This window comes from Lampetra planeri, chromosome 76 (genome assembly GCF_965212315.1).
Source record: "Lampetra planeri chromosome 76, kcLamPlan1.2.h2, whole genome shotgun sequence".
NCBI classification, from domain to species: Eukaryota; Metazoa; Chordata; class Hyperoartia; order Petromyzontiformes; family Petromyzontidae; genus Lampetra; species Lampetra planeri.
The window spans coordinates 903,071-927,499 of record NC_136181.1 but is presented as its reverse complement, the minus strand read 5'-3'; the positions used below and the strand labels follow the sequence as shown (position 1 = coordinate 927,499).

The 24,429-nt window shown below is 47.8% G+C and overlaps 1 protein-coding gene across 3 annotated transcripts in view; it reads left to right on the top strand.

Moving 5' to 3' along the window:
- The window catches only part of LOC144737983 (protein mono-ADP-ribosyltransferase PARP14-like), a 124,663-nt gene that overhangs the window by 30,807 nt on the left and 69,427 nt on the right, over window positions 1-24,429 (top strand). For all 3 annotated transcript variants that reach the window (XM_078620904.1, XM_078620903.1, XM_078620905.1), the window contains 3 exons: window positions 1,463-1,511; window positions 4,469-4,624; window positions 7,672-7,926. In XM_078620904.1, coding sequence (XP_078477030.1) covers window positions 1,463-1,511; window positions 4,469-4,624; window positions 7,672-7,926 — 460 coding nt within the window. The remainder of the gene's footprint in view (window positions 1-1,462; window positions 1,512-4,468; window positions 4,625-7,671; window positions 7,927-24,429) is intronic.

The window sequence follows — 24,429 nt, the reverse complement described above, 5'->3', positions numbered from 1 at the left end:
GGTAATCCCTATTGAACATAAACACGTAAATATGTTTGTCAATGTTATATGATGTGTGTGAGTAGACATTAGCCTCACGTAGCCTCATAACTACGCGACAGTCTCCTTGCACCTCTTCCTCCACCACCTCCTCCTCCAGCAGAGCATCAACCGGTCCACCCAAGGTGCCGTGACGGACTTCACAGCCGGAGTCGATGTCTTAGCCACTTCCGCCTGGCTCCCTGCATTCACTCAGTGGCCTGTCGCGTAGTACTATGAGTAGTAGGAGTACAATGCCCCATCGATGTTTGGAAGCGGAGTCAGAACATGCCATGAGACCCGAGCCCCACGATCGCCTCTTCCTGGATACAAACCACATTTGCAAAAGCTATTTGGCTGTAGTATTAATTAAAGTGTCAATTTCATTCCCATGTGAAATTTAAATGGAAAAGGAATAGGTGACAAAGCCTTTGCCTTTGCAGCACTACAAACTTTTGGAACAACCTTGTTTGCTTCCTTAATATCGTAAATCTTTCTGCAAAGCATATTCTGAAGCAGAAGATTAACCCTGGCTACAAACACATTTGTATCATAGATATTTGAATTTGCAATTTAATTGAGGGGCTACTGTGTTGTTGTCTTGTCGTGGTCTGGGATCACACCACATGGCCCTGTTCATACAATCCCTCTTGGCAATTCTGTGCCATACTGAGCTTATTCATTAACCCATTGTCAAACCAAAGAAACCTAAGACGCCCATATAATTGCGATTGAACTATCCCTATTGCACAGTCTGGGACTGTTGTTGTCTTGGTGTGGCCTATGTCTGTTGTGTTTGTTGTCTTAGTGTGGTCTTGGACTTTCGTTGTTGTTCTGGTGTGGTCTGGGACTGTTGTTGTTGTCTTGGTGTGATCCTGTACTGTTGTTGTCTTAGTGTGCTCTGGGACTGCTGTTGTTGTCTTGGTGTGGTATGGGACTGGTGTTGTTTTTGTGTCATCTGGGACTGTTGTTGTCTTGGTGTGATCTAGGCCTGTTGCTATTGTCTTGGTGTGGTCTGGGACTGTTGTTGTTGTTGTTGTCTTGGTGTGGTCTGGGACTGTTGTTGTTTATGTTTTGCTGCCTTGCACCAAATCTTGCATTTAGTGTTTAAAATCAGCATGGAATGTCTCTACTTATGCAATTTGTACCTTATATACTTGATTTATTCTTAGTGACTTTCTTACCTTTTCTCTATTTCACACTCCTATCGTGTTGTTGTGTGTGATGTTTGTTGTTGTAACTTTCTGACCGCATGCCCCTACTGGACATCTGTGATAATAAATCTCCAGGTTCCTCTGCCTCCTTCAGTCTAAACATCGATTCTGATTCTGACCTCACGAAATATCAAAGTTTACACTTTTCGATGTTCGTATGCCTCGATTGTGATACGTAACTTCGAATACCTAAATAAATGGCGAATGGTTTTTGTTTTTTCTCACTTGAGGACGAGCCGTCATCCGAGGCACGTGCACAATCCGGGGGATCTTCTAAACGTGAGTAAATCCGCAGGGAATTCTTGAGGATTTGTTTCCATTCACTACCCAGAAGCACGTTGTTTTTAGGCACTAGGGAGTGTTGCAATCTCCAGTTGTGGTGTTCGCTGATTAGAGTCCATAATTAGGAGTTTGGCCAACATTCTGTGGATTTTTTTTGTCCCGCTCAGACCAATCCGCGAACACAATGCACAGCCAAGCAGAGCAGCCTGAAAACACATCGTTATTAAATGATGTTCCCAATGACGTTTACCGGAATATCATCAAATATTGCTTCATCATCTTCTTCTTCCTAGCGTTGTTCCCGCTGTGGCGCAGGGTCCGCCTTTCGGCATTGTCTTCTCCATTTGGCTCGGTCCAGGGCATCATCATCATAACCCTTAAGTAGAATAATTATGACACTCAGAAATCTATCATTTAATATGATAATTAAACAACTTGACATTTTTCTGAATAACCACTCGAATATTTGCAAATATTGCTTAAATAAGATGTTTAAGTTTAAACATTAAGCCTTGTCAATCACACGGAGACTTTCATCACCAATATTATCCGTACAAGATTTGTTTTTGTTTGGTTAGATCGCATAAATATACATGTGTTGTTAAACCACCATCACCCGATACAGAACATTAATAAGGTTTGTCACTTAAATTCAACGTGCCAATGAGTTAGTAGTTCAGCACTAAGCAGTTGTGTGTTGGAGAGTAAACCCTCGACAACATTTACAATTCGAGGACCGTGACGTTTCGCCGGTAATTACAAGCAGCTTCATCGAGAAATCCTCCTCCTGTTTCGGTCTTAAATAGAGGGGTTAAGGTGATGTTGTTACTTTAGAGCCAATCAGGTGCGAAGACCAGAGGAGGCCAAGTTAATGTTTTCATATAAATATATATTATTAATTGGGTTATTCACAATCAAGCAACATACATAATGTACATAATGTATGTACATAATGAATATGCATTATGTATGTACGTTATGCTGAACCGGATCTAATTTAATAGATCTGGTTAACCTGCAAGGCTGTAGTGATGACGTCATGGTGGCTACTAAAGGACCTGTAACAATAGGTGCATTCACTCCAGATCTGAGCTCTGGTTAATACCTGATGATGCTGGTTATGATCTCCAGCAAAACAGCATACATCACGTGCCAGATTAAAAACTTGCTTTATCAACGTGCCAGTCTGTTGAAAAACAAAAATCAACTGGCATATTATCTGGGTGGCAACTTTGACTGATTCGGCCATGTTGGGTGGTGAATGATTGAATTGCACTCATTCGACATTACACCGACACGATCTAGACCAACAATTGCACATCATGCAAGGGATGTTAACTCCCTTGCCACGTATGCAGGAGGGTTCGATCCCGACCCTGACACCTGCTGTATATTTGGAGTTTGCGTGTGTCTCTCCCCTGTGGTTGCATGGATTTTTCTCCGATTTATCTGGTTTTATACACTACCATACACTACACTACTATACACTACTCTACACTACTATACACTCCTCTATACACGACTATACACTCCACTATACACTACTATATACTCCAATATACACTGCACTACTATACACTGCGCTACTATACAGTACACTACACTATACACTACACTATATACTCCACTGTTATAGACTACACTATACACTACTATAAACTACACTACTATACACTACACTATACACTGCACTACGATACACTACATTACTATACATTACACTATACACTACACTACTATACACTACTCTACACTAATATACACTCCACTATACACTCCAATATACACTGCACTACTATACACTGCGCTACTATACAGTACAATACACTATGCACTACACTATATACTCCACTATTATAGACTACACTATACACTACTAGAAACTACACTACTATACAGTACACTATACACTAGACTATAAACTACTATAAACTACACTATAGACTACATTACTATACATTACACGATACGCGACTATACACTACACTATATACTACACTACTATACACTACACTATACACGATACTACTGTAATGAGAGCAAGGATTGAGGGGGGCGGAGTCTGGGTCACGTGAGAAGAGGGAGAAGTTAGAGTCACGTGGGGGAGAGGATTTAGAGAGAGAACCGGAAGGGGATCGAGGAGTTGGGAAGGAGTGAAACAGGAGGAGGCCACGCTGGGCAGTACGGGGAGAGTGGCGCAGTTGCCACGCGGTGGGAGACGTCGACACCGTCAGCCATTGGTGTCAGATGCAGAGAGCTGGCGGGCTGTGGGAGGCCAGCTGTATACGGGGCAGCAGTGAAGCTGGAGAGACGGAGCAGCGGTGTGGCTGCAAGGCGGAGCAGCATGGAGACTGCATATCGGAGCAGCAGAGTGGCTGTGGAGTGATCGTCGGGAGAGACGGAGCAGCAGTGTGGCTGTGGGGTGATCGTCGGGAGAGACGCGGGCCTGAGCGAGGACGCCGTGGTAACGATATTCTACGAACCCAATAAAGGACAACGGAGATCATCATATGAAAAAGAGTCCTTTATTACACTACTATACATACACTATACACTACTATACACGACTACACTATACAATGTTACAGCCTCACGTCGGTTCACTGCTGTCACCCCCTCGGTGTGGAACTCTCTACCCTCTATCCATTTGCACATCCGCAGCATTAAATGCACTGACTACTTTAAATAAACATGTAAAGGCCTCCTATATATGTGTGGGCCAGGCTTTTGAGCAGCCCTGAGCTTGGCTCTGCGTCTCTGAGTTGTTGACTTGTATGCAAAATCTGGCGAGTTATAAATGTAATTCTTATTCTTACAAAGCCAGATACATTATTGCTGAAAATGTGTGTTGCCTGCAGTGGGCCACCAATAGCAATCGCCATTCTTGCTGTAAATGAGCTCAAGTTAGAGCTTGTTGGGCTTTTTTATGAGCGATGTTTTTTCGTGTGTTTCAGAACCATTTTCCACAATCAAAGTGGAAAAGATGGAAAACGCGGACACGGAGTTCGTGTCGATGTATTTTGAAAGTGAGAGGAGGTCTGGTGGAGGAGACATCGCAACGGTCGAGGAGGAGAAGAAATATTGGGTGATTACCTTTGCAGACCCAGCAGGTAATTGAAACACATCCTGCACATTCGATGATATACTAATTTCAATATTCTAATATTGTTTACTTTTATTAGTTCATGTCAAGGCGATCAGTACAAAGACAATGCAAGTATCAGAGCATTTATAGCTCGGGTTGAGCAGCTTTATCATGGGATACATTTTTTGCATTGTCTTTCTACTGTTCGCCTTTTGGCGTTCTCTGGTCTGGCACTGGTAGTGAGACTAGGCCATAAAGAAAGGCTGTCTTTGGTGTAGGCCAATCGTTTTCAAAGACAATGCATATATTATCAGAGCTTGTTTGCATGTTCACCACAAGTACGTATGGTGAATGCAGTAAATGATTCCTTGCAAAATCTGTATATTTGGTGTTTGAACATCTTAACACCTCCTGTTTTTTTCCAGAAAGAGTAAAACACCTATTCTTATTTTTCATATTTTTATCAGTCTAGCTTACTTTATCTTGATTTGTCACATGGATGATCCCTTTTAGTCAGTTTGAGCAGCGCTCCAATTTATTGGCTAAACCGGTATAACATTTGGCAATGATAGGACATCTGTGTAAATGCTGCAAATCTGACCATCGCAAAAACATGTCTATCCCATTCCAATAAAAATTAGTGGTAATATAAATTATTAAATACATGCTATGCTATGCAATTATTATCATTGTGAAAGATAGCTATATATATCACAGTAACGTTATAAATCAACAATTGAATCTAACTGAAAACCAGAGCTAATAACCAAGTTTCAACCACTATTTTTATAGAATGAAAAACCCCAAAACAGGTTAATAAAGAAATATATACTGCCATTTGGGGGTCTAGAATAAAACCGTCCAAAAAGGATGTAGTGAACGGTCTAAACCCGTTTTAAATACATAGTGATGCTTGCGACTTGGATGGTAAATATATTCAAATCCCTGAGCCAATGATGTTCCATGGCACATTGAGCACGGTTTGTCAGTCACTGGGTGACAGTGCAGCGTGAAGTCTACATTCAGTCAGTTGGCACGGCTGGCTACATACGGTGCGAAAGAAGTCCCACATACGTGTATACAAGGATCAGAGTGATAGGGTCACACTCACTAGGACGCGGGATATAAACATAAATACAGTGCAACGACAAAACCCCATATAGCCTTAACATATTGTTGGGGCAAGTGCTGTTAGCGAATAGCATCCATGAAGGTCGGCACTGTGGCACACTAGGTGGTGGGTGCCCGGCACCACGCCCGGCCGCCTTTGTCTCCCCAGTGGTGATGTTTACTACACATCGCACCAGGTACTCATTCGAGGCTGAGTCGACCTAGAGGAGGAGGCCCATGACCGGTTCAGGTAACCGCCACTGGCGTTAGCCACCACATTACCGCTCCCCATAATAATAATAATAATACAGTACTCGCATAGATACACACACGTAGAACGATAACCTTAGGGCTAAGTGCAAAAATGTGCGATATTTAACAGAACATTTGAATATTAAGGGGTTTACCAGGAGTATTCTAGTGGGTTCGAATAAGGTGCACACACACAGCTCGGAGGCAACACTATTTATTAGAACGGTAAGTAATATAACACTGCACATAAAGTGGTGACCACCTTCCTTAACTCACTAACACTCTAGAACACTATACAGCATGACCAAGGCAGGCAACGGGCTGCCTGGTCACGGACGACGACCCAGAACTTGAGGACCGATGATGTCGTCTTCACTTCGGGGTTCAACAGCCCCGCTCCGCGTTCACACCCCGCTTATAACCGCTCCGGCGTGGCCGGCTCCGCCCAGCCCACGCCTCCCTTCCCGAACCTCCGGGAAGGTCCGGATCTTCCACCACGCGACCCCCAGGCTCCCCCTGGGGCCCCTAGCCCTCGTACGGGCCGATACAGTAGTGACGTCCTATGTCACGACAGTATGATTTACAGTCGACTATATACAACCATTCAATTAGTAATTTCAGTATACTTGAAAAATTCTAGGAAGTGTTTTATTTCTGTGTTTCTTGCTTATCACGTTCTATTTTTGCAATGTCTATCAAAACAAAGACCTTCTGTGGAGCCTATATTATATCCTGTAATGTAAGCCTGTTCTCTGTTAAGTTTGAGCCATCTGGCCAAGACTGGGCTCACCCAAGCCATACTTTCACCCAGACAAATGGACAACAGCACAGACTAACTCAGTCTTACTAACCTTACCATTACAACTACACGATAACATACAGTATTTAAGACATCACAATTAATAGACAAACACCATATATAACTATAATTTTTTTGTTAAGTTGAAATATCAACCCGCACCTCTGATTAGCACAGTTGACTAAGTAGGGTGCGAAAGAAGTTCAACATACATACTATAGTCCTCAAACTCTACCCAGTACACTGTTCTGGTACACAACCAGGCTATTATTATGATTATTTAATGCAATTTATTAGCAGTTACTTGAATGCCATCGACTTGTGCAAGTAGTTCGTAAGTGTACATTTAACCTTCAAAACCAATGTTTGCCTATTAAACTGTAACCAGTTAAAAACCGTTTTGGTGCATCTGACCTGCACCCTAAAAAACGAATCAGTTCGATTCACTGGAATTAACACTATACAGATATCCCTCGACTTACGAATGTTCGGTTTCACAAAATTTTGCATCAAGGCAATTGACAAATTGCGGACACTTTCTGATGAACGAAATCGCGAATTTGCGCGCTAACTAATTTTAATTATGGTACCACGCACCGAGAGATCATCAAACGAGAAAACACCACCTGAGAGTCTGGGTAGTCAGCCATCGGCCACTATAGAGTCACGGTGTTCCTGCTGGGTGTGTGTCTGCATAGTCAGCCATCAGCCACTATGCTATCGTTTTCCCTGTGTGTTTTTAAAGAACGCATCCCTTTCATAAATAGAGGGATACCTGGACACAAAATGAAAAGCACTTCATAAAATATAGGTTATTATTATATATAAATCTGCCAATTTGGTTTACCGATGTTAACATTGCCATGCCGATGCTCAATGTGATGTCAACATTACAACTTTGTGTTTATTAGTGGCTGAGCGGGTACTAAAGCAGAAGCACATCATCAAGGGTACTGAAGTGGTGTGTTCTGAGTTCATCATCACATCTGCAAAGCCAAGAGAGGAATCTCTGGACCCACGGCGGATTCTGCTCAGTGGCTTCGCAGGACCAGAGGACAAAGACACCCTGAAAATGTTTATTGAAAACTGCAGTAAAACGGAGGAGTTCGACATTGAAGACACTGACAATATAAGTTATAAAGTTGTAACTTTCGTCACTGATATCGGTAAGTTAAATCCGTTACATTCTATAATTGAGAAAGCAAAGCAAAAGGCGCATTTTCACAGCCACAAGACATTGGACTTTAATATTCTTAGGTTTTTTTTCGGTAAAGTCATGTAGGTAAAAAATTTAATTTATAATAAAAGTAAAATAAAATAAAAATCACGACGTTTCGGAGGCAACGCAAGCTTCCGTCTTCAGGTGGAACCGTCACAGCACGATAGCTGTATCAAGTGAGAGAAATTCCAAGAACACAGTATTTGTATATATACTGGTTGAGGGTGGGAGGAGCCAAGGTAGGCCCTGAATATTATTTTGTGAAGTTCGGTGCAGCTGAAGCACGCTGTTAGGAATGAGCCTTTGTTGTGTAAACTAGGTGCGGATGATGTAAAGGTGCGTGTAAAAAGGACTGAGCCTTTTTGTTATGTAGAGATGATGCGGCTGAAATCCCTGCCAGGAAATGAGTCTTTGTTGTGTAGAATGGTTGACTGAGCCTATTATTATGTAGAGGTGTTGCGGCTTAAATCGCTGCCAGGAGATGAGTCTTTGTTGTGTAGAATGGTTGACTGAGCCTATTATTATGTAGGGGTGGTGCGGCTGAAATCGCTGTCAGGAATGCTCCAAATATGTGTAGTTAAATCTTTTTTGCATGGTTAATAACATCTTTCCAATGATTACTAAGTTTGTACCCATCATCACGGTTGAAATTATGTCTGTGTTTGTATATTTGGATGGCCTCGTGTACAAACCTTTGATGGTAGCCAGGAGGCTTGCAGAGCACCTTAGTCTCGGAAAAGACAATTTCATGAGAGCCCACAGCGTTGTAGCAATGATCGGCAACGGCGGAAGAATCAGTTTTGCCGTGTTTCAGATCTGACTTGTGCTCGCGGACACGATCAGAGATATGACGTTTCGTTTCTCCAATGTAGCAATCACCACAACTGCAACTCAGTTTGTAGACTCCAGGGTATTGTAAGTCAGGAATGACATCTTTCACAGATGGAATTAGATCACGGATTTTATGTACTGTACTGAATCGGACTTGAATCTTATGTTTGTTTAGAATTTTGGAGATCTTTTTGGTCACGCCTGCTATGTATGGTAACGTGATAGTTTTGATCGGAGTTTCATGTGGCTGTTTCTGTATGGTGGGAGAAACAGCTTGGCGGATGGTACGGTCAGAGTATCCGTTCATCCTGAGGGCCCGATGTACATGTCTTAATTCACTGGCCAGGTGGTGTTGGTCAGAAATGCCATGAGCTCTGTTGTATAGCGTTTTGATGAGAGAATTCTTTTGAGATGGGTGGTGGTGGGAATCGGGTTTCAAGTAGGAATCTTTGTGGGTGGCTTTCCTGTAGACAGAATGTCCCAAGGATCCGTCAGGTCTCCTCTCAAACAGAATATCTAAGAATGGCAGTTTACCATCTTTCTCCACTTCCATGGTGAATCGGATGGATGGGTGTCTGGAATTGATGTGGTCCAAGAAGTGGTTCAATGCTGGGAGGCCATGTGGCCAAATGACGAAAGTGTCATCCACATACCTCTTCCACAGGGAAGGACGCAGGGTGGATGTCTGGATGGCGTCTGATTCAAACTTTTCCATGAACATGTTGGCTATCACTGGTGACAAGGGGGAGCCCATAGGGGTACCCTCATTCTGTTTGTAGAAGGTGCCATTCCAGGTAAAATAAGTGTTGGTGAGGCAATGCCTAACCAGCGCAGGTACATCCGAATTAAATCCATGTTGGACCAAATCCTCAATTATTGTTAGGGTGTCAGGTACTGGGACCTTGATAAACAGAGATACTACATCAAAACTGACGAGGATATCATCAGGAGATAGTACCATGTCCTTTACCATAGAGACTAATTGGGTTGAATTGAGTACTGCCGAAGAAGTCTTGCCTGTGAAGGGAGGCAGAGTATCTGATAGAAACCGGGCCAGTTTGTACGTAGGAGAGTTGATCGTCGACACGATCGGTCGTAGCGGGTTCCTTCTTTATGGATCTTGGGAAGACCATAGAGTCTGGGAGGTCTTGCCGCCGATGGTTTTAGAGAGGGACGTTTGGATGGTTCGATTAGGGAAGTCGAACTCGTGATGATTTTGTTAGTTTTTGTCGTTAGGCTGTTAGTAGGATCGTTTTTGATTTTGGAGTAACTCCCATCATTAAGTAGGTCCAGGATTTTGTTGTATGAATCTTTATCCATGATGACCGTGGCATTGCCCTTGTCTGCTGAGAGGATGACAATATCATCTCTCTTTTTTAGGTCCGCGAGTTCAGAGCGTTTGTTTTTGCAAATTTTACTAGTGGGTTTCTTAGCATTCTTAAGAATAGTGGCTATTTCAGCTCTTGCTACATCCACATGGATGTGTCCTATGCCTCTGAGGGCTACATCAATCTGAGAAATCACATCCTCTACTGGTATATATTTAGGGGTGACAGCGAAATTTAGTCCTCTGGCTAGTACCGTTTTCAGATTGTCAGAAATTGGGATGTTACTCTGATTAATAACGGTCTTGTTGATATCCAAGGTCCCAGTACCTGACAACCTAACAATAATTTAGGACTTGGTCCAACATGGATTGAATTCGGATGTACCTGCGCTGGTTAGGCATTGCCTCACCAACACTTATTTTACCTGGGATGGGACCTTCTACAAACAGAATGAGGGTACCCCTATGGGCTCCCCCTTGTCACCAGTGATAGCCAACATGTTCATGGAAAAGTTTGAATCAGACGCCATCCAGACATCCACCCTGCGTCCTTCCCTGTGGAAGAGGTATGTGGATGACACTTTCGTCATTTGGCCACATGGCCTCCCAGCATTGAACCACTTCTTGGACCACATCAATTCCAGACACCCATCCATCAGATTCACCATGGAAGTGGAGAAAGATGGTAAACTGCCATTCTTAGATATTCTGTTTGAGAGGAGACCTGACGGATCCTTGGGACATTCTGTCTACAGGAAAGCCACCCACACAGATTCCTACTTGAAACCCGATTCCCACCACCACCCATCTCAAAAGAATTATCTCATCAAAACGCTATACCACAGAGCTCATGGCATTTCTGACCAACACCACCTGGCCAGTGAATTAAGACATGTACATCGGGCCCTCAGGATGAACGGATACTCTGACCGCACCATCCGCCAAGCTGTTTCTCCCACCATACAGAAACAGCCACATGAAACTCCGATCAAAACTATCACGTTACCATACATAGCAGGCGTGACCAAAAGGATCTCCAAAATTCTAAACAAACATAAGATTCAAGTCCGATTCAGTACAGTACATAAAATACGTGATCTAATTCCATCTGTGAAAGATGTCATTCCTGACTTACAATACCCTGGAGTCTACAAACTGAGTTGCAGTTGTGGTGATTGCTACATTGGAGAAACGAAACGTCATATCTCTGATCGTGTCCGCGAGCACAAGTCAGATCTGAAACACGACAAAACTGATTCTTCCGCCGTTGCCGATCATTGCTACATTGCTGTGGGCTCTCATGAAATTGTCTTTTCCGAGACTAAGGTGCTCTGCAAGCCCCCTGGCTACCATCAAAGGTTTGTACACGAGGCCATCCAAATATACAAACACAGACATAATTTCAACCGTGATGATGGGTACAAACTTAGTAATCATTGGAAAGATGTTATTAACCATGCAAAACAGATTTAACTACACATATTTGGAGCATTCCTGGCAGCGATTTCAGCCGCACCACCCCTACATAATAATAGGCTCAGTCAACCATTCTACACAACAAAGACTCATCTCCTGGCAGCGATTTAAGCCGCACCACCTCTACATAATAATAGGCTCAGTCAACCATTCTACACAACAAAGACTCATTTCCTGACAGCGATTTAAGCCGCACCACCTCTACATAATAATAGGCTCAGTCAACCATTCTACACAACAAAGACTCATTTCCTGGCAGGGATTTTAGCCGCATCATCTCTACATAACAAAAAGGCTCAGTCCCTTTTACACGCACCTTTACATCATCCGCACCTAGTTTACACAACAAAGGCTCATTCCTAACAGCGTGCTTCAGCTGCACCGAACTTCACAAAATAATATTCAGGGCCTACCTTGGCTCCTCCCACCCTCAACCAGTATATATACAAATACTGTGTTCTTGGAATTTCTCTCACTTGATACAGCTATCATGCTGTGACGGTTCCACCTGAAGACGGAAGCTTGCGTTGCCTCTGAAACTTCGTGATTTTTATTTTATTTTTATTTTACTTTCATGAATTTAAATTTTTTACCTACGTGACTTTACCGAAACAAACCTAAGAATATGAATCCTTGCAGTCACGAAAGCTTCAAATCTAGAATTGGACTTTAAGTCATAATCGTTTCCCCGTACACCAAAGAAGACGATATCTTTCATAATATACATGTATTCTGAATCAATCCTTCTTAGGACAACATGTGCTTATCCTAGGAAGGATTGAATTAGAAAAATTAACATAAGGACATGCATATCAGGTCAAGGCCGGATGAAGGTTCTGTTAGGCCCGAGGCAATTCTGTTTCATATGGCCTTCAGTGACAACTCTCTACAGTTCGTACTGCTGCCCATGTTACTACCCTTGCACTATTCTTTCATTATTGAGAATAAGATTGTGCGAAAAACACCATTTGTATATGTTATTTGCTAATTTTGCAATGACATTTATTTCTAAAAAAAAATTCAAAAGTTTCATCCCCGGTGTTAATTTTTCGCTCACCTTTGAAAAAAACGATCGACATGACTCTGCTTCTTTGGATATACACTGTGCCTATCCTTGCTATATAAATACATTTATTTATTCAAGAAGATATCTTGGTTACATTTGTTTTATCACACAAAAACACGGTAATTTTTCTCGTATGCCTTTAGTTTTTGTGGCCCTAGGCATTGCCTATTGTGGCCTATTGAATAATACGGCCTTGGTGGGTGGGTGAGTGTTTGGGCAGTGAGTGGATACATGAGTGGGTGAATTAGTGAGAAAGTGGGTGGCTGGGTGAGTGAATAGGCGAGGGAGTGAGTCGGCGAGTGAGTGGGTGAATGAGTGAGAGAGTGGGTGGCCTGGTGAGTGAGTAGGCCCCAGGCACAGTGCCTATTGTGGGCCTATTGGATAATACGGCCCTTTACCAGGTGTGTGGGAAACAGCAAGTCCAGAGGCCCGCATTGACAATCCGGGCTTCTTATATCGCGGCTCTGCCATGGAAGGTGCAACTAGCTGTGTTGTGGTGGTGCACACCTCTAAGCCAGCGATGTATAATGCGACGGTTGGTGGATTACCGCATGGATGTTGCAAAACTCCCTTCCCACGGACGTGCATGAGGTACAGTACCCTCGCTCACCAAGAGATGGCAGTACAGCAACAAAGTTAAAACTTTAACCAAGTAATGCCCACTGATCTATTTTCAGAAGCAACCTGGTCACAAATGATATCTCAATGATGTGACCTACAACCTGCGGCACAGCAAAACCGTGGTCTTTACCTGTTCCACCTGTATGGGATAGGGTGCTTCCCCCTCGTATGCTTGTGTATCTTCTTTTAGTGCTCAGTTTTCCGGTCACATGTAAACACTCGTTAATTGTCCAATAACACCTTCATATGTAGAGGGCCACAGAGCTTAGTGCCGGCTGCTCACGTGGCTGCCTTATAACTCGTCTTGTGACACCTCGTGGCTCTGAGGATCTCTGTGCAATTCGTAAAAAAGTTGAAATTATTATCGTTGTGAGGCCTTATGAGCTCACGTGTAGAAGAGAGAAATGATACATGTTTATTGTGCATGTAGAACCTTACTCTTTGGTTCTTTCGGTAAAAATGAAACAAAAATAATATATCACGACGTTTCAATCGCAACACAAGCGGTCGTCCTCAGGCGGAAAAAAATAATCCAGCAGTGGAACTGCTGAACCAGTGAGAGAGCTGTTACAACAAGGTGATATATGTGACGATAGGCACGCAAGCGGGGTCTGAGCTGGAAAGGAATTCCATCCCCGGACGCAAGCACTTCAGTTGTGTTAATGGGGGAGATTAGGGAGAGAGAGATTGGGGAGAGAGATTAGCATGAAATGAGCTTCCGTTGCTGCATAAGAGTATCATCCCCACATATGTGCACAACAGCAGTAGTAATGGGAGATTAGCACTGTTGATTGAGAGATTAGGCAGGGAGATTAGGGGGATTAGTAAGTTAATGTCATTTCTATGTGTAACACAAGCTGCGGCACTGCCAACTACTCTGTGAAGCAAGCGCATCCATGTAAGAGAACCATCGCAACGGTGGTCGCGCCAGTGAGACACAAAGCCCATCACAGCCAGAACCATCGATACATCGAGGCTAAGGGAGCAGAGGTGGCCATGTTAGTGAGACCCCAGCCCGTTAACGCAGATGCACCTAACAGGGCAATGCAACTCAGAGAGTCGGAGATAACAGCCAAACTGCAGGGAAGAATGGAAGCACCACAGTAAGTTACGACTTTGCTTGGTTAATGACGTCCTTCCAATGATTGCTCAGCTTATACCCATCTTCTCGGTTGAAATTGTCTCTGTGTTTATATATCTGGATGGCTTCATGGACAAATCTTTGATGGTAGCCCGAATGTTTGCAGAGTACCTTGATCTCGGTAAAAACAATTTCGTGCGAGCCCACTGCGTTATAACAATGATCAGCCACTGCAGAGGTATTGGTTCTGCCGTGTTTCAAATCTGCCTTGTGTTCACGAACACGGTCTGAGACATGTCGTTTCATTTCTCCAATGTAACTGCTACCGCAGACACAACTTAGTTTGTAGACACCAGGGTATTGCATGTCAGGAATTACATCCTTCACAGATGGGATCAAATCACGGATTTTGTGTACTGTATTTAATTGGACCTGGATCTTGCATTTGTTTAAGATTTTGGAAATCTTTTTGGTAACACCTGCTATGTATGGCAAGGTGATGGTTTTGATTGGGTCCTCAGATGGTTGTTTCCCCATGGTTGGGGCTACAGCTTTGTGGATTGTGTGGTCTGAGTATCCATTCATCTTGAGGGCTTTGGTGTACGTGCTCCAGTTCACTGGCTAGGTGGTGCTGGTCGGAGATGCAGCGGGCCCTATGGTGTAGTGTTTTGATGAGGGAGTTATTCTGGGCCGGATAGTGGTGGGAGTGAGGCTTTAGATATGAATCCATGTGGGTGGCTTTCCTGTAGATGGAATGTCCCAACGAGCCATTAGGCCTCTTCTCGATCAAAACATCCAGGAATGGTAGCTGGCCATCATTTTGCACTTCCATGGTGAATTTTATGGATGGGTGTATGGAATTGATATGGTTGAAAAACTGGTTCAGTGCTGGCTGGCCATGTGGCCAGATGATGAAAGTGTCATCTAAGTATCTCTTCCAAGGGGAAGGACGTAGGGTGGATGTCAGGATGGCATCAAATTTCTCCATGAAAACATTCACGACCACTGGTGATAAGGGAGAACCCATAGAGGGGTACCTTCATTCTGTTTATAAAATATACCATTCCAGATGAAGTAAGTGTTGGTAAGGCAGTACCTCATCAAAGTTGGTACATCAGGATTCAGTCCCTGTTGGACTAAGTCTTCAATGATTGCTATGGTGTCAGGTACAGGTACCTTGGTGACCAGAGAGACTACATCGAAGCTGACAAGAAAATCATCTGGAGACAGTGAAATGTCCTTGATTATAGAAACCAAGTGAGCTGAATTAAGTACTGCTGAGGTGATCTTGCCCGTGAATTGAAGCAGGGTCTTAGCCAGAAATCGGGCCAGTTTGTCGGGAGGTGAGTTGATGGTAAAAACGATAGGATGGAGTGGAGTACCTTCAGCTCAGGCCCCGCTTGCTTGCCCATCGCCACATATATAACCTTGTTGTAACAGCTCTCTCACTGGTTCAGCAGTTCCACTGCTGGATTATTTTTTTCCGCCTGATGACGACCGCTTGTGTTGCGATCGAAACGTCGTGATATATTATAATTTTTTTTTACCTACGTGACTTTACTGAAAGAACCAAAGAGTATGGATTCCTGCAGCCATGAAAGCTTGAAATCAAGATTCATGTAGAGCCTCTTTGGAGCTGTACATAGCCAAGCATGCTAACCGGAGGTTGTGGGGGTAAAAGACAACAAACTAAACATAAAAAGCAGTTATAAATGAATGAGTTTGTCAATATAGACGATTTAACAGTACATAGCTCGAGTGGCTTCGTTACCCAGCTCTGCTAATAAAGTTGGGAGGACCTTCATATCACGGAAAAAGAGCAAAAAATCATGGATTGTGATGACAGGAAGGACGTTTTACATCGTAAAGGGACACTTAATGACGTGTTTGGGGAGGAAGGGGTTGCATGGTGAAAGGGTGGTTATCTCTCATGCTGGGTGGTGTTGTTTGTTTGTCTACAAGTTTTGAGAAACAGTTTGATACATTTATATTTTTTAAGATAGGATAAGGCCATAAAAGTGTAGACACCCGACACAGCAGTCTTCAACATTAAGAGTCTTTATTTTTTCCAGGACTAGGCAAACGCAGGTCTTCAAAGACCCCCTTAACACCAAGCGTCCCAAACTCCCTCACTTCCCCTTTTATGTATCCTTCAAGTCCCCCTTTCCCGAAGGTTCCTCGACCTTCCATTTTCCCTCTAGCCAATCGCCTTCCCACTTTTCTTAACGGATTTCAACCGTCCATGTTGTCAATAACATCCTTCATTTTGTATTTCTCGCTCCAATCTTCTTCATTCCCTGCCTCTTAACCAATCCCGTTTCAGTTCAGGTCCATTAAGTAACCAATCAGACGGCTTTGATTTTTACTTCCTGCCTCTCCGCGTCATCATGCACGCCGCGTTCATAACGTCCGGCGAGTATTTTCAGGTGTGATTGAATTACTACAATAGTAAAGCGACTTTATGCATATGTAATGTAGTAACTCGGCGGGAGACGACTCCACGGGTAACACACTCTTTATTTTACCAAACTCGTTCACAGGTGACTAACACCTACTTTGTATCTCGGGTGACAAACACCCACTTAGTATCTCGGGTGACAACCACCCACTTAGTATCTCGGGTGACAAACATCCACTTAGCTACCCTGGCGACTAACGCCCACTGAGCTACTCGGGTGACCAACACCCACTTAGCTACTCGGCGACTAACGCCTCTGAGCTACTCGGGACACTCCCTGCCCGGGGTGTCCGTCTTGACTGTGGGTCCCCAGCCCGACCCACGTGGGCGTCGGACCCTGGGTCCCACAGTCTCGCCTCCGAGCCACACAGGGCCCCGGTCCCCACAAGGACGGCGGGACTAGGGGTCTCGGGGCACTAGGTCTTCAGCTCCGTCTTCTGGTCTTCAACTGGGTAACTTCTCCCCGAGTGCTCTCGCGCGTCCTCCTTTATAATACCTGCGGACGTCGCTGCGAGCACCCATCCTATTCGACCAATCACTGGGCGCTGGCTACGATCCTGTTTTCCCACATCTCAGCGTGCCTCACCACCCACGCCGCGCCGCCCCGTCATCTGTCACTCCCGGCGCGCGCGTCCACACCGTGTCCACAACGCGTGCCCAACCCCGCACCCCGCGCCGCCCCGTGATCCATCACTGTCACAGTCGGCGCACGTCAACACCACCACTACATCACCCCCTACCACATAGCTCGCAGCCGACCCGGCTGCTATAAAAATATACAAACCCCCCTGTGTGCCCCGTAACACAACACAACAACAAGAACAACAACTAACGCAACAACACAACACGACGCGAACACTACCATCCGCAACCATCAACCAATGCCACCGCGACAATAGAACAATATATACAATCCGGCGAGTGACAATAGCAATGTGTACGCAGAAATAAAAATAAATGGAATTTTTTTTTTTCTTCCTTCTCGACTCGTGCAGCGTCCCATTCTTTTCGAGCGTCCCTACAACGGGACATTACCCCGGCAGAGGGGAACACCGGGCGAGCTCGGTGTCGAGAAAAAAATGTCGTCACGAAAATTGTTGTGCCCTAGCCCGAGTCCTCCTTGCCGGTCCGTCGTACGGCACCAGACGCGGTTGAACGTCCGGTGGTGCCGGCAGATCAGGAAGACCTCGGCCAGGCATCGAGGACCCGTGCTTGCCGCGGGTTTCAGGTTCCCGACGGTCAGCAGCCGCCAAGCCTGAGGCACCTGGGGGTGGGTCAGGTGGAGACACGTGAGGATCAGCCTGCGACACCTCCCTCCCCGAGTCGACGGTCACATCACACGCCCGGTCGTTACGGCACAGAACGGGGTCACACGGTGCCGCATAGGGCTTCAGTCGGGAGGGGTGCACGTACCAACGGCGTTTTTCCCATTTAATCTGTATACTCTGGGGTCGTGCAACCCGCACAATTTCCACCGGTCCCCTCCAAGGTCTCAACAACTTGGGGGACGTAGCCAACGGTGCATGTGGACAATGCAGCCAGGCCTTATCGCCTGGTTTCCAATCATGCGTATGCACCCTCCGCCCATGCAATCTCTCGTTCGCGATTTGCCGAGACCGCGAATTCAACCGCGCCGCCTCCCGCGCTTCAGTCAATTTGGCGATATTAAATTTGATGTGGTCTGCCAATTTAGATTTTGCACGTGGCTGGGAAATCCCCAGTTGGACGTCCATGGCCGGATCGGCCTCCCGCCCATACATAAGAAAAAATGGGGAAAACCCCGTCGCCGCATGAGGGGCCATTCGATAGGCCGCGAGTACACCCGGCACCTGTAAGTCCCAATCAACCTGATCGTCGCAGACCTGTTGGCACAACATAGACGTAATCGTCCTGTTCAGACGCTCAACCATCCCGTCAGTCTGCGGGTGGTAGGGGGAAGTACGCACTTTCTTTGTACCCAACAGGTCGCACACCTCGCGCAACAAAACGCTCGAAAAATTCTTTCCTTGATCCGTCAGCAAGCGTTCGGGGGCGCCTTTGTCCAAAACATAACCCTGGACGAAGGCGTCCGCCACCGCTGCAGCCGACTGGTTGGCGAGTGGCCATGCCATGGGCCATCGGGTGAAGTATTCTACGCCAACCAGCAGGAACCTATTTCCCCTTGGTGTAGCAGGAAAGGGCCCCAAGATGTCCAACGCAACCAATTCGTTTATGCGCGAAACTTGAATGGATTGCAGCGGTGGATTAGCTGCCAATGGTGGCGGTTTTCTTTTGGCGCACCCTACGCATCCCTTAAGAATATTCGCCACGTCGTTACCCATCCCCGGCCAATAATAGTCTCGCTGGATTAGGGCGAGCGTTTTGTGAAAACCCAGATGCATGAGCCGTTCATGAGCTGCCAGAACGACCCTACCCCGCATAGCAACAGGCACAACGAGCACGTGACGCCGGGACATGTTGTCCCACTTCATCAAAAGGCCCTGTCTGCACACCCAGGAACCAACCCGCGCATCCCCTACCTCGGGAGCGCCAACTTTTCGACGTAGCGTAAGTAGGGAGCTGTCGGACATTTGGAGACGGCCCCACTCAATGAGGGGCAATGACAACAGCGAATCCCTCCCCGTGGGGGCGTCGACTCCCGGGGTGTCAGTGGCGGCGAGCGCAACTCCCGGGGTGCCGGCGACCGGGGGTTTGCACCGCGCCGATCCCAACAAACATGTGCAGTCCGTGCACGGTGGCAACCGCGACAAGGCGTCCGCATTTGAGTGTCGCAATCCCTTGCGGTAAATCGTCGTGAATTGGTAGTCCTGAAGGACCTCCAACCATCGGGACAATTGGCCCGATGGCTGTGCCACGCGCATAGCGTATTGTAGAGCCGCATGGTCCGTACGGACCGTAAAATGACGGCCGTAAAGATACGGCCTGAATTGCTGTGTAAAAAACACAATCGCTAACAATTCACGACGAGTTACGCAATAGCGTTGTTCGGCGGGGGAAAGAACTCTACTACCGTAGGCGACCACCCGTTCAACCCCCCCGACCACCTGTGAGAGCACCCCCCCGATACCCGTGTTGCTGGCATCTGTGTCAAGCAAAAACGGTTGTGTGAAATCGGGGTAACACAAGGGGGGAGCCTGCACCAAGGCGTCACGAAGGGAGCAGAACGCAGCCTCCTCTTCCGCCCCCCAGTGAAACCGCACACCCTTAGCCATCAAAGCGTGCAGGGGCCTGGCTATGGTGGCAAACTGCTTGACAAAACGACGGTAATAGGAGGCGAAACCAATGAAACTGCGAACCTCCGTGACCGAGGTTGGCGTTGGCCATGAGCTGACGCAGTGCGTCTTAGCAGGGTCCGTCGAGATCCCTGAACGACTCACGATATGGCCCAAATACCTGACCGATTCCCGAAGCAGAAAACATTTAGCCGGTTTAAATTTAAGCTTAGCGGAACGCATCCTGAGGAACACCGCTCTCAGTCGCTGGAGGTGCTCCTCAAAAGTCCGACTGAAGACGATGATATCGTCGAGATAAATCAAACAGGTATCCCATTGGAGGCCCGACAAAACCAATTCCATGAGTCTCTGGAACGTGGCGGTAGCGGAATGTAAGCCCATGAGCAAACGGTTGAATTCAAATAGGCCACCAGGTGTCCGGAAAGCGGTTTTAGGTTTAGACTCGTTATCGAGTGGCAATTGCCAAAATCCGGAAAGCAGATCGAGTGTGGAAAAAAACTGTGCTCCCGCCAAGGCATCCAGCGACTCATCCATCCTGGGGAGCGGATACGCATCCGCCATCGAGATTTTGTTTAAGCGGCGGAAATCGACACAAAACCGCAAGGACCCGTCCTGTTTTTTTACTAGGACAATAGGAGCACCCCACGGACTAGAAGAGGGCGAAATGATATCGGCCGCCAACATATCATTAACCGCCGATTGCACATGCTCCTTCTCGGCTGGGCTGAGCCGGAAGGGATTCTGACGAATAGGGGCCGCGTCCCCTGTAGCTATGTGGTGGCGCAACAGGTCAGTGCAGCCGATATCGTACTTATGTTTGCTGAACACGTCAGCAAACTCGAGTAGCAAACCCCTCAATGCTCCCAATTGCACCTTGGACAAGTTAGCAGAACCGGCACACAACGAGTCCAACCACTCAGTCCCCTCATCACTTGGAGGATGCGACTCGACAGTGAAATCTGCTTGAGCCACGAGCCGTTCCTCAACGGGTAGCGGCGCGGCGTGAGCCAGCACCGTTCCCTGCGCAATTACGGCCGGCCGCGAGCCCGTATTCAGGACCATTACGAACGGCTCACTGTCCCCTCTCACCATGGTTTGAGCAACCGCTAAGTCGAGGCCCCTTCTGGCCCTGTTAGACGGCCCCAACAGCACCCCCTGTGCCTCCGCACCCACCTCGAGTGGTTTCCTCAACCGAAGGGGTACCAACATTTGCGATCCCGGGGGCACCCGTACAGTGTGAGTTGCCAGCGCCTGCACCGTCGCACAAACTGTGCGTATTTTGGTAGGGCTCGACAAGAACGCAACCCGCCGACCTGACGGAAGCTCAATGCAGGCCTGATCTATAAGAATTTTGATGGGCATTTTGGACAAAAAGTCCGTACCTAGCAAACAGGGAACGGCCAGCGATGATGATACAAAAATAGGGCCCGCCAATTTGATGTCACCAATGCAAATAGTCGCCCGAATCTGGCCGATGATCCCCAGGGATCCCCCATTCGCCGCATAAAATGGCACGTCTACTGGCAGAAGGGGTCTACTTTGGACGGGAAGAATGTTATAAATAAGGTCCGAGATGATAGTGGCCGACGCACCCGTGTCCACAAGCACCCGGACCTCAACCCCGTCAATAAACCCCGTTACCACGGACGACCCGGCCGACGCAGCCACTATCCTGTGGGCCAATTCGGACCACTTGACTGCTTGCGGGCCGTGTACGGACCCCCCTCGCCGAAGTGAACCCCCGGCACCCAGCCGCGAACCCCCCACCGCCAAGCGGCGACCCGAATGTGCCGTGTTTGTGGACCGAACGTGTGAGGTGCCGCGACTTGCCGGGTTTTGTTGGGATGACTTGTGGGCCTGGTCGTCGTCCCGACGTGGTCCTGTGGCGCGCTGACGCGGGGCCCGGCACCCGGCTGCGACGTGACCCCGAAGGCCGCAGTTGTAGCAGACGACGAGGGACGTCGTAGGTTTCGGTTGCTCCAGCTTGCGGGATGAACGTGTGGGCGAACGACCTCCCGTTCTCCACTCCCCCGGACGCGATGCAGCGAAGGCCTGCTCCTGATCCGCAGCTGGCCGAGGTTCGGCGATCGTGGCGGCCAGTGCCGCGTTCCCCGCCCATTTGCAGACAACCCCCGGCTTGCGTTTGAGGACCTCGTACGCGTGAATGCTCGTGGCGATCGCCAGGGAGCAGATATCCATCTCGTCCGCCACATTGATGGGGACCCCCAACTCGTGGGCCAACGCCAGCAGCTGCTCCGTCACCATTGCGTCCTTCCCCTCCTTATCCATGCGGGGAAAAGCTGCGTCCGCCAAGGCGAGCAGTGCCGTGCGATAGGCGAGCGTCGTTTCTCCAGCCACCTTCCGCCGATCGTAGAACTGGTGGCGACACGTGGAGGGCGGTCCGAACACCTTCGCCATCAGGTGTAGTGCAGCCTGGAGCGTAGAGCGGGACGACCTTGCAGCAGATGTGAAGGCTGCAAGCGCGTCGTCGTCGAGCATCGCTGGCAACGCACGCAGGGCAGTGGTGTCGGACCACCCCGACATCTCCTGATGAGCGAGGAACCTTCGTTGGAAGGCTCCCCAGTCGCCCCCATCCGCCTTGAACGCCGACAGCGCGGGCAATCTTTGCTGGAGGACCCGATCGTCGTCGACGTCGGAGAGATTTTCCCGCGCTCCGCTGTAGTTGTGTAAAATGTCGGCTCGGTTGTCAGGCGCAAAATGGAGAGCTCCGGCGCGCGCTGATGACGTGGGCTGCGCTGAGCGGAGGTCTCCGGCCACGTGGTGTCCGTGTTTCCCGCCAATCGATGGCGGCCCCTCAAAAACGGCGGCAACTTCCAGACTTTTGGCGCGAAGCGCCTGTTGGCGGGATCCCTCCAACGTCGCCTTCTCCGCCAACCCCGCAGCCGTTTTTCCGCTCGCCGGAACGGAGATGTCCGCCAAGACAGCGGCGGCGGCGAGTAGCAACTCCGCCAACCGGGAGTGCGCGTCTTGGAGGCTGGTGTCGGAGGCAAGCGGAGCGTCGGCCATCACCGCGAAGTGCTGCATCGGCGGCAACTCCTCGTCCTCTCCTCCCGAGGTTGGTGTCCCCGGTACGCCGTCGTCGTCCCGACCTCGCTCGTGGGTACGGGTAGTCTTCCTCGTGTCCATACTTCTTGAAGACAGGTTTACTTCTGACGCCAGTTGTAATGTAGTAACTCGGCGGGAGACGACTTCACGGGTAACACACTCTTTATTTTACCAAACTCGTTCACAGGTGACTAACACCTACTTTGTATCTCGGGTGACAAACACCCACTTAGTATCTCGGGTGACAACCACCCACTTAGTATCTCGGGTGACAAACACCCACTTAGCTACCCTGGCGACTAACGCCCACTGAGCTACTCGGGTGACCAGCACCCACTTAGCTACTCGGCGACTAACGCCTCTGAGCTACTCGGGACACTCCCTGCCCGGGGTGTCCGTCTTGACTGTGGGTCCCCAGCCCGACCCACGTGGGCGTCGGACCCTGGGTCCCACAGTCTCGCCTCCGAGCCACACAGGGCCCCGGTCCCCACAAGGACGGCGGGACTAGGGGTCTTCAGCTCCGTCTTCTGGTCTTCAACTGGGTAACTTCTCCCCGAGTGCTCTCGCGCGTCCTCCTTTATACCCCACCTGCGGACGTCGCTGCGAGCACCCATCCTATTCGACCAATCACTGGGCGCTGGCTACGATCCTGTTTTCCCACATCTCAGCGTGCCTCACCACCCACGCCGCACCGCCCCATCATCTGTCACTCCCGGCGCGCGCGTCCACACCACGCCCACAACGCGTGCCCAACCCCGCACCCCGCGCCGCCCCGTGATCCATCACTGTCACAGTCGGCGCACGTCAACACCACCACTACACATACAATAAAAATGTTGTTTATGTATTGGATGAATGTTCCAAACCCCCAGTAGTTGTTCCTTTAAGTAGCTCCACGTTTCCCAAGCATAGATAAGGGAAGGGCATAACTGTAGCCAAGAAGACCCGGAGCTTCGTAAAGAGCGACAGGCCAGGTAGCTTCCACACAGCATTAAGCAGCTAATGAGAATATAATACCACACTCAATAGAGTTGGAGTGAGATATGTTTTTTCCAGACTGTGATCACACTTATTATCAACCGCCGATGTCTTTAGACCCATTGCCCCTGAGGCTATGTGCTCTTTGTGTGTATGTTGAACTTCTTTCGCACCATACGTAGCCAACCATGGTAATCGGAGGTGCGGGTGGAAGGACAACACTCATGGCCTCTTGCCATGTCAACAGGCCATGAGAATCCGGTGACACCCTCGCATCTCCTTCGCTATATTTGACTACCCCGATTGTATGGGG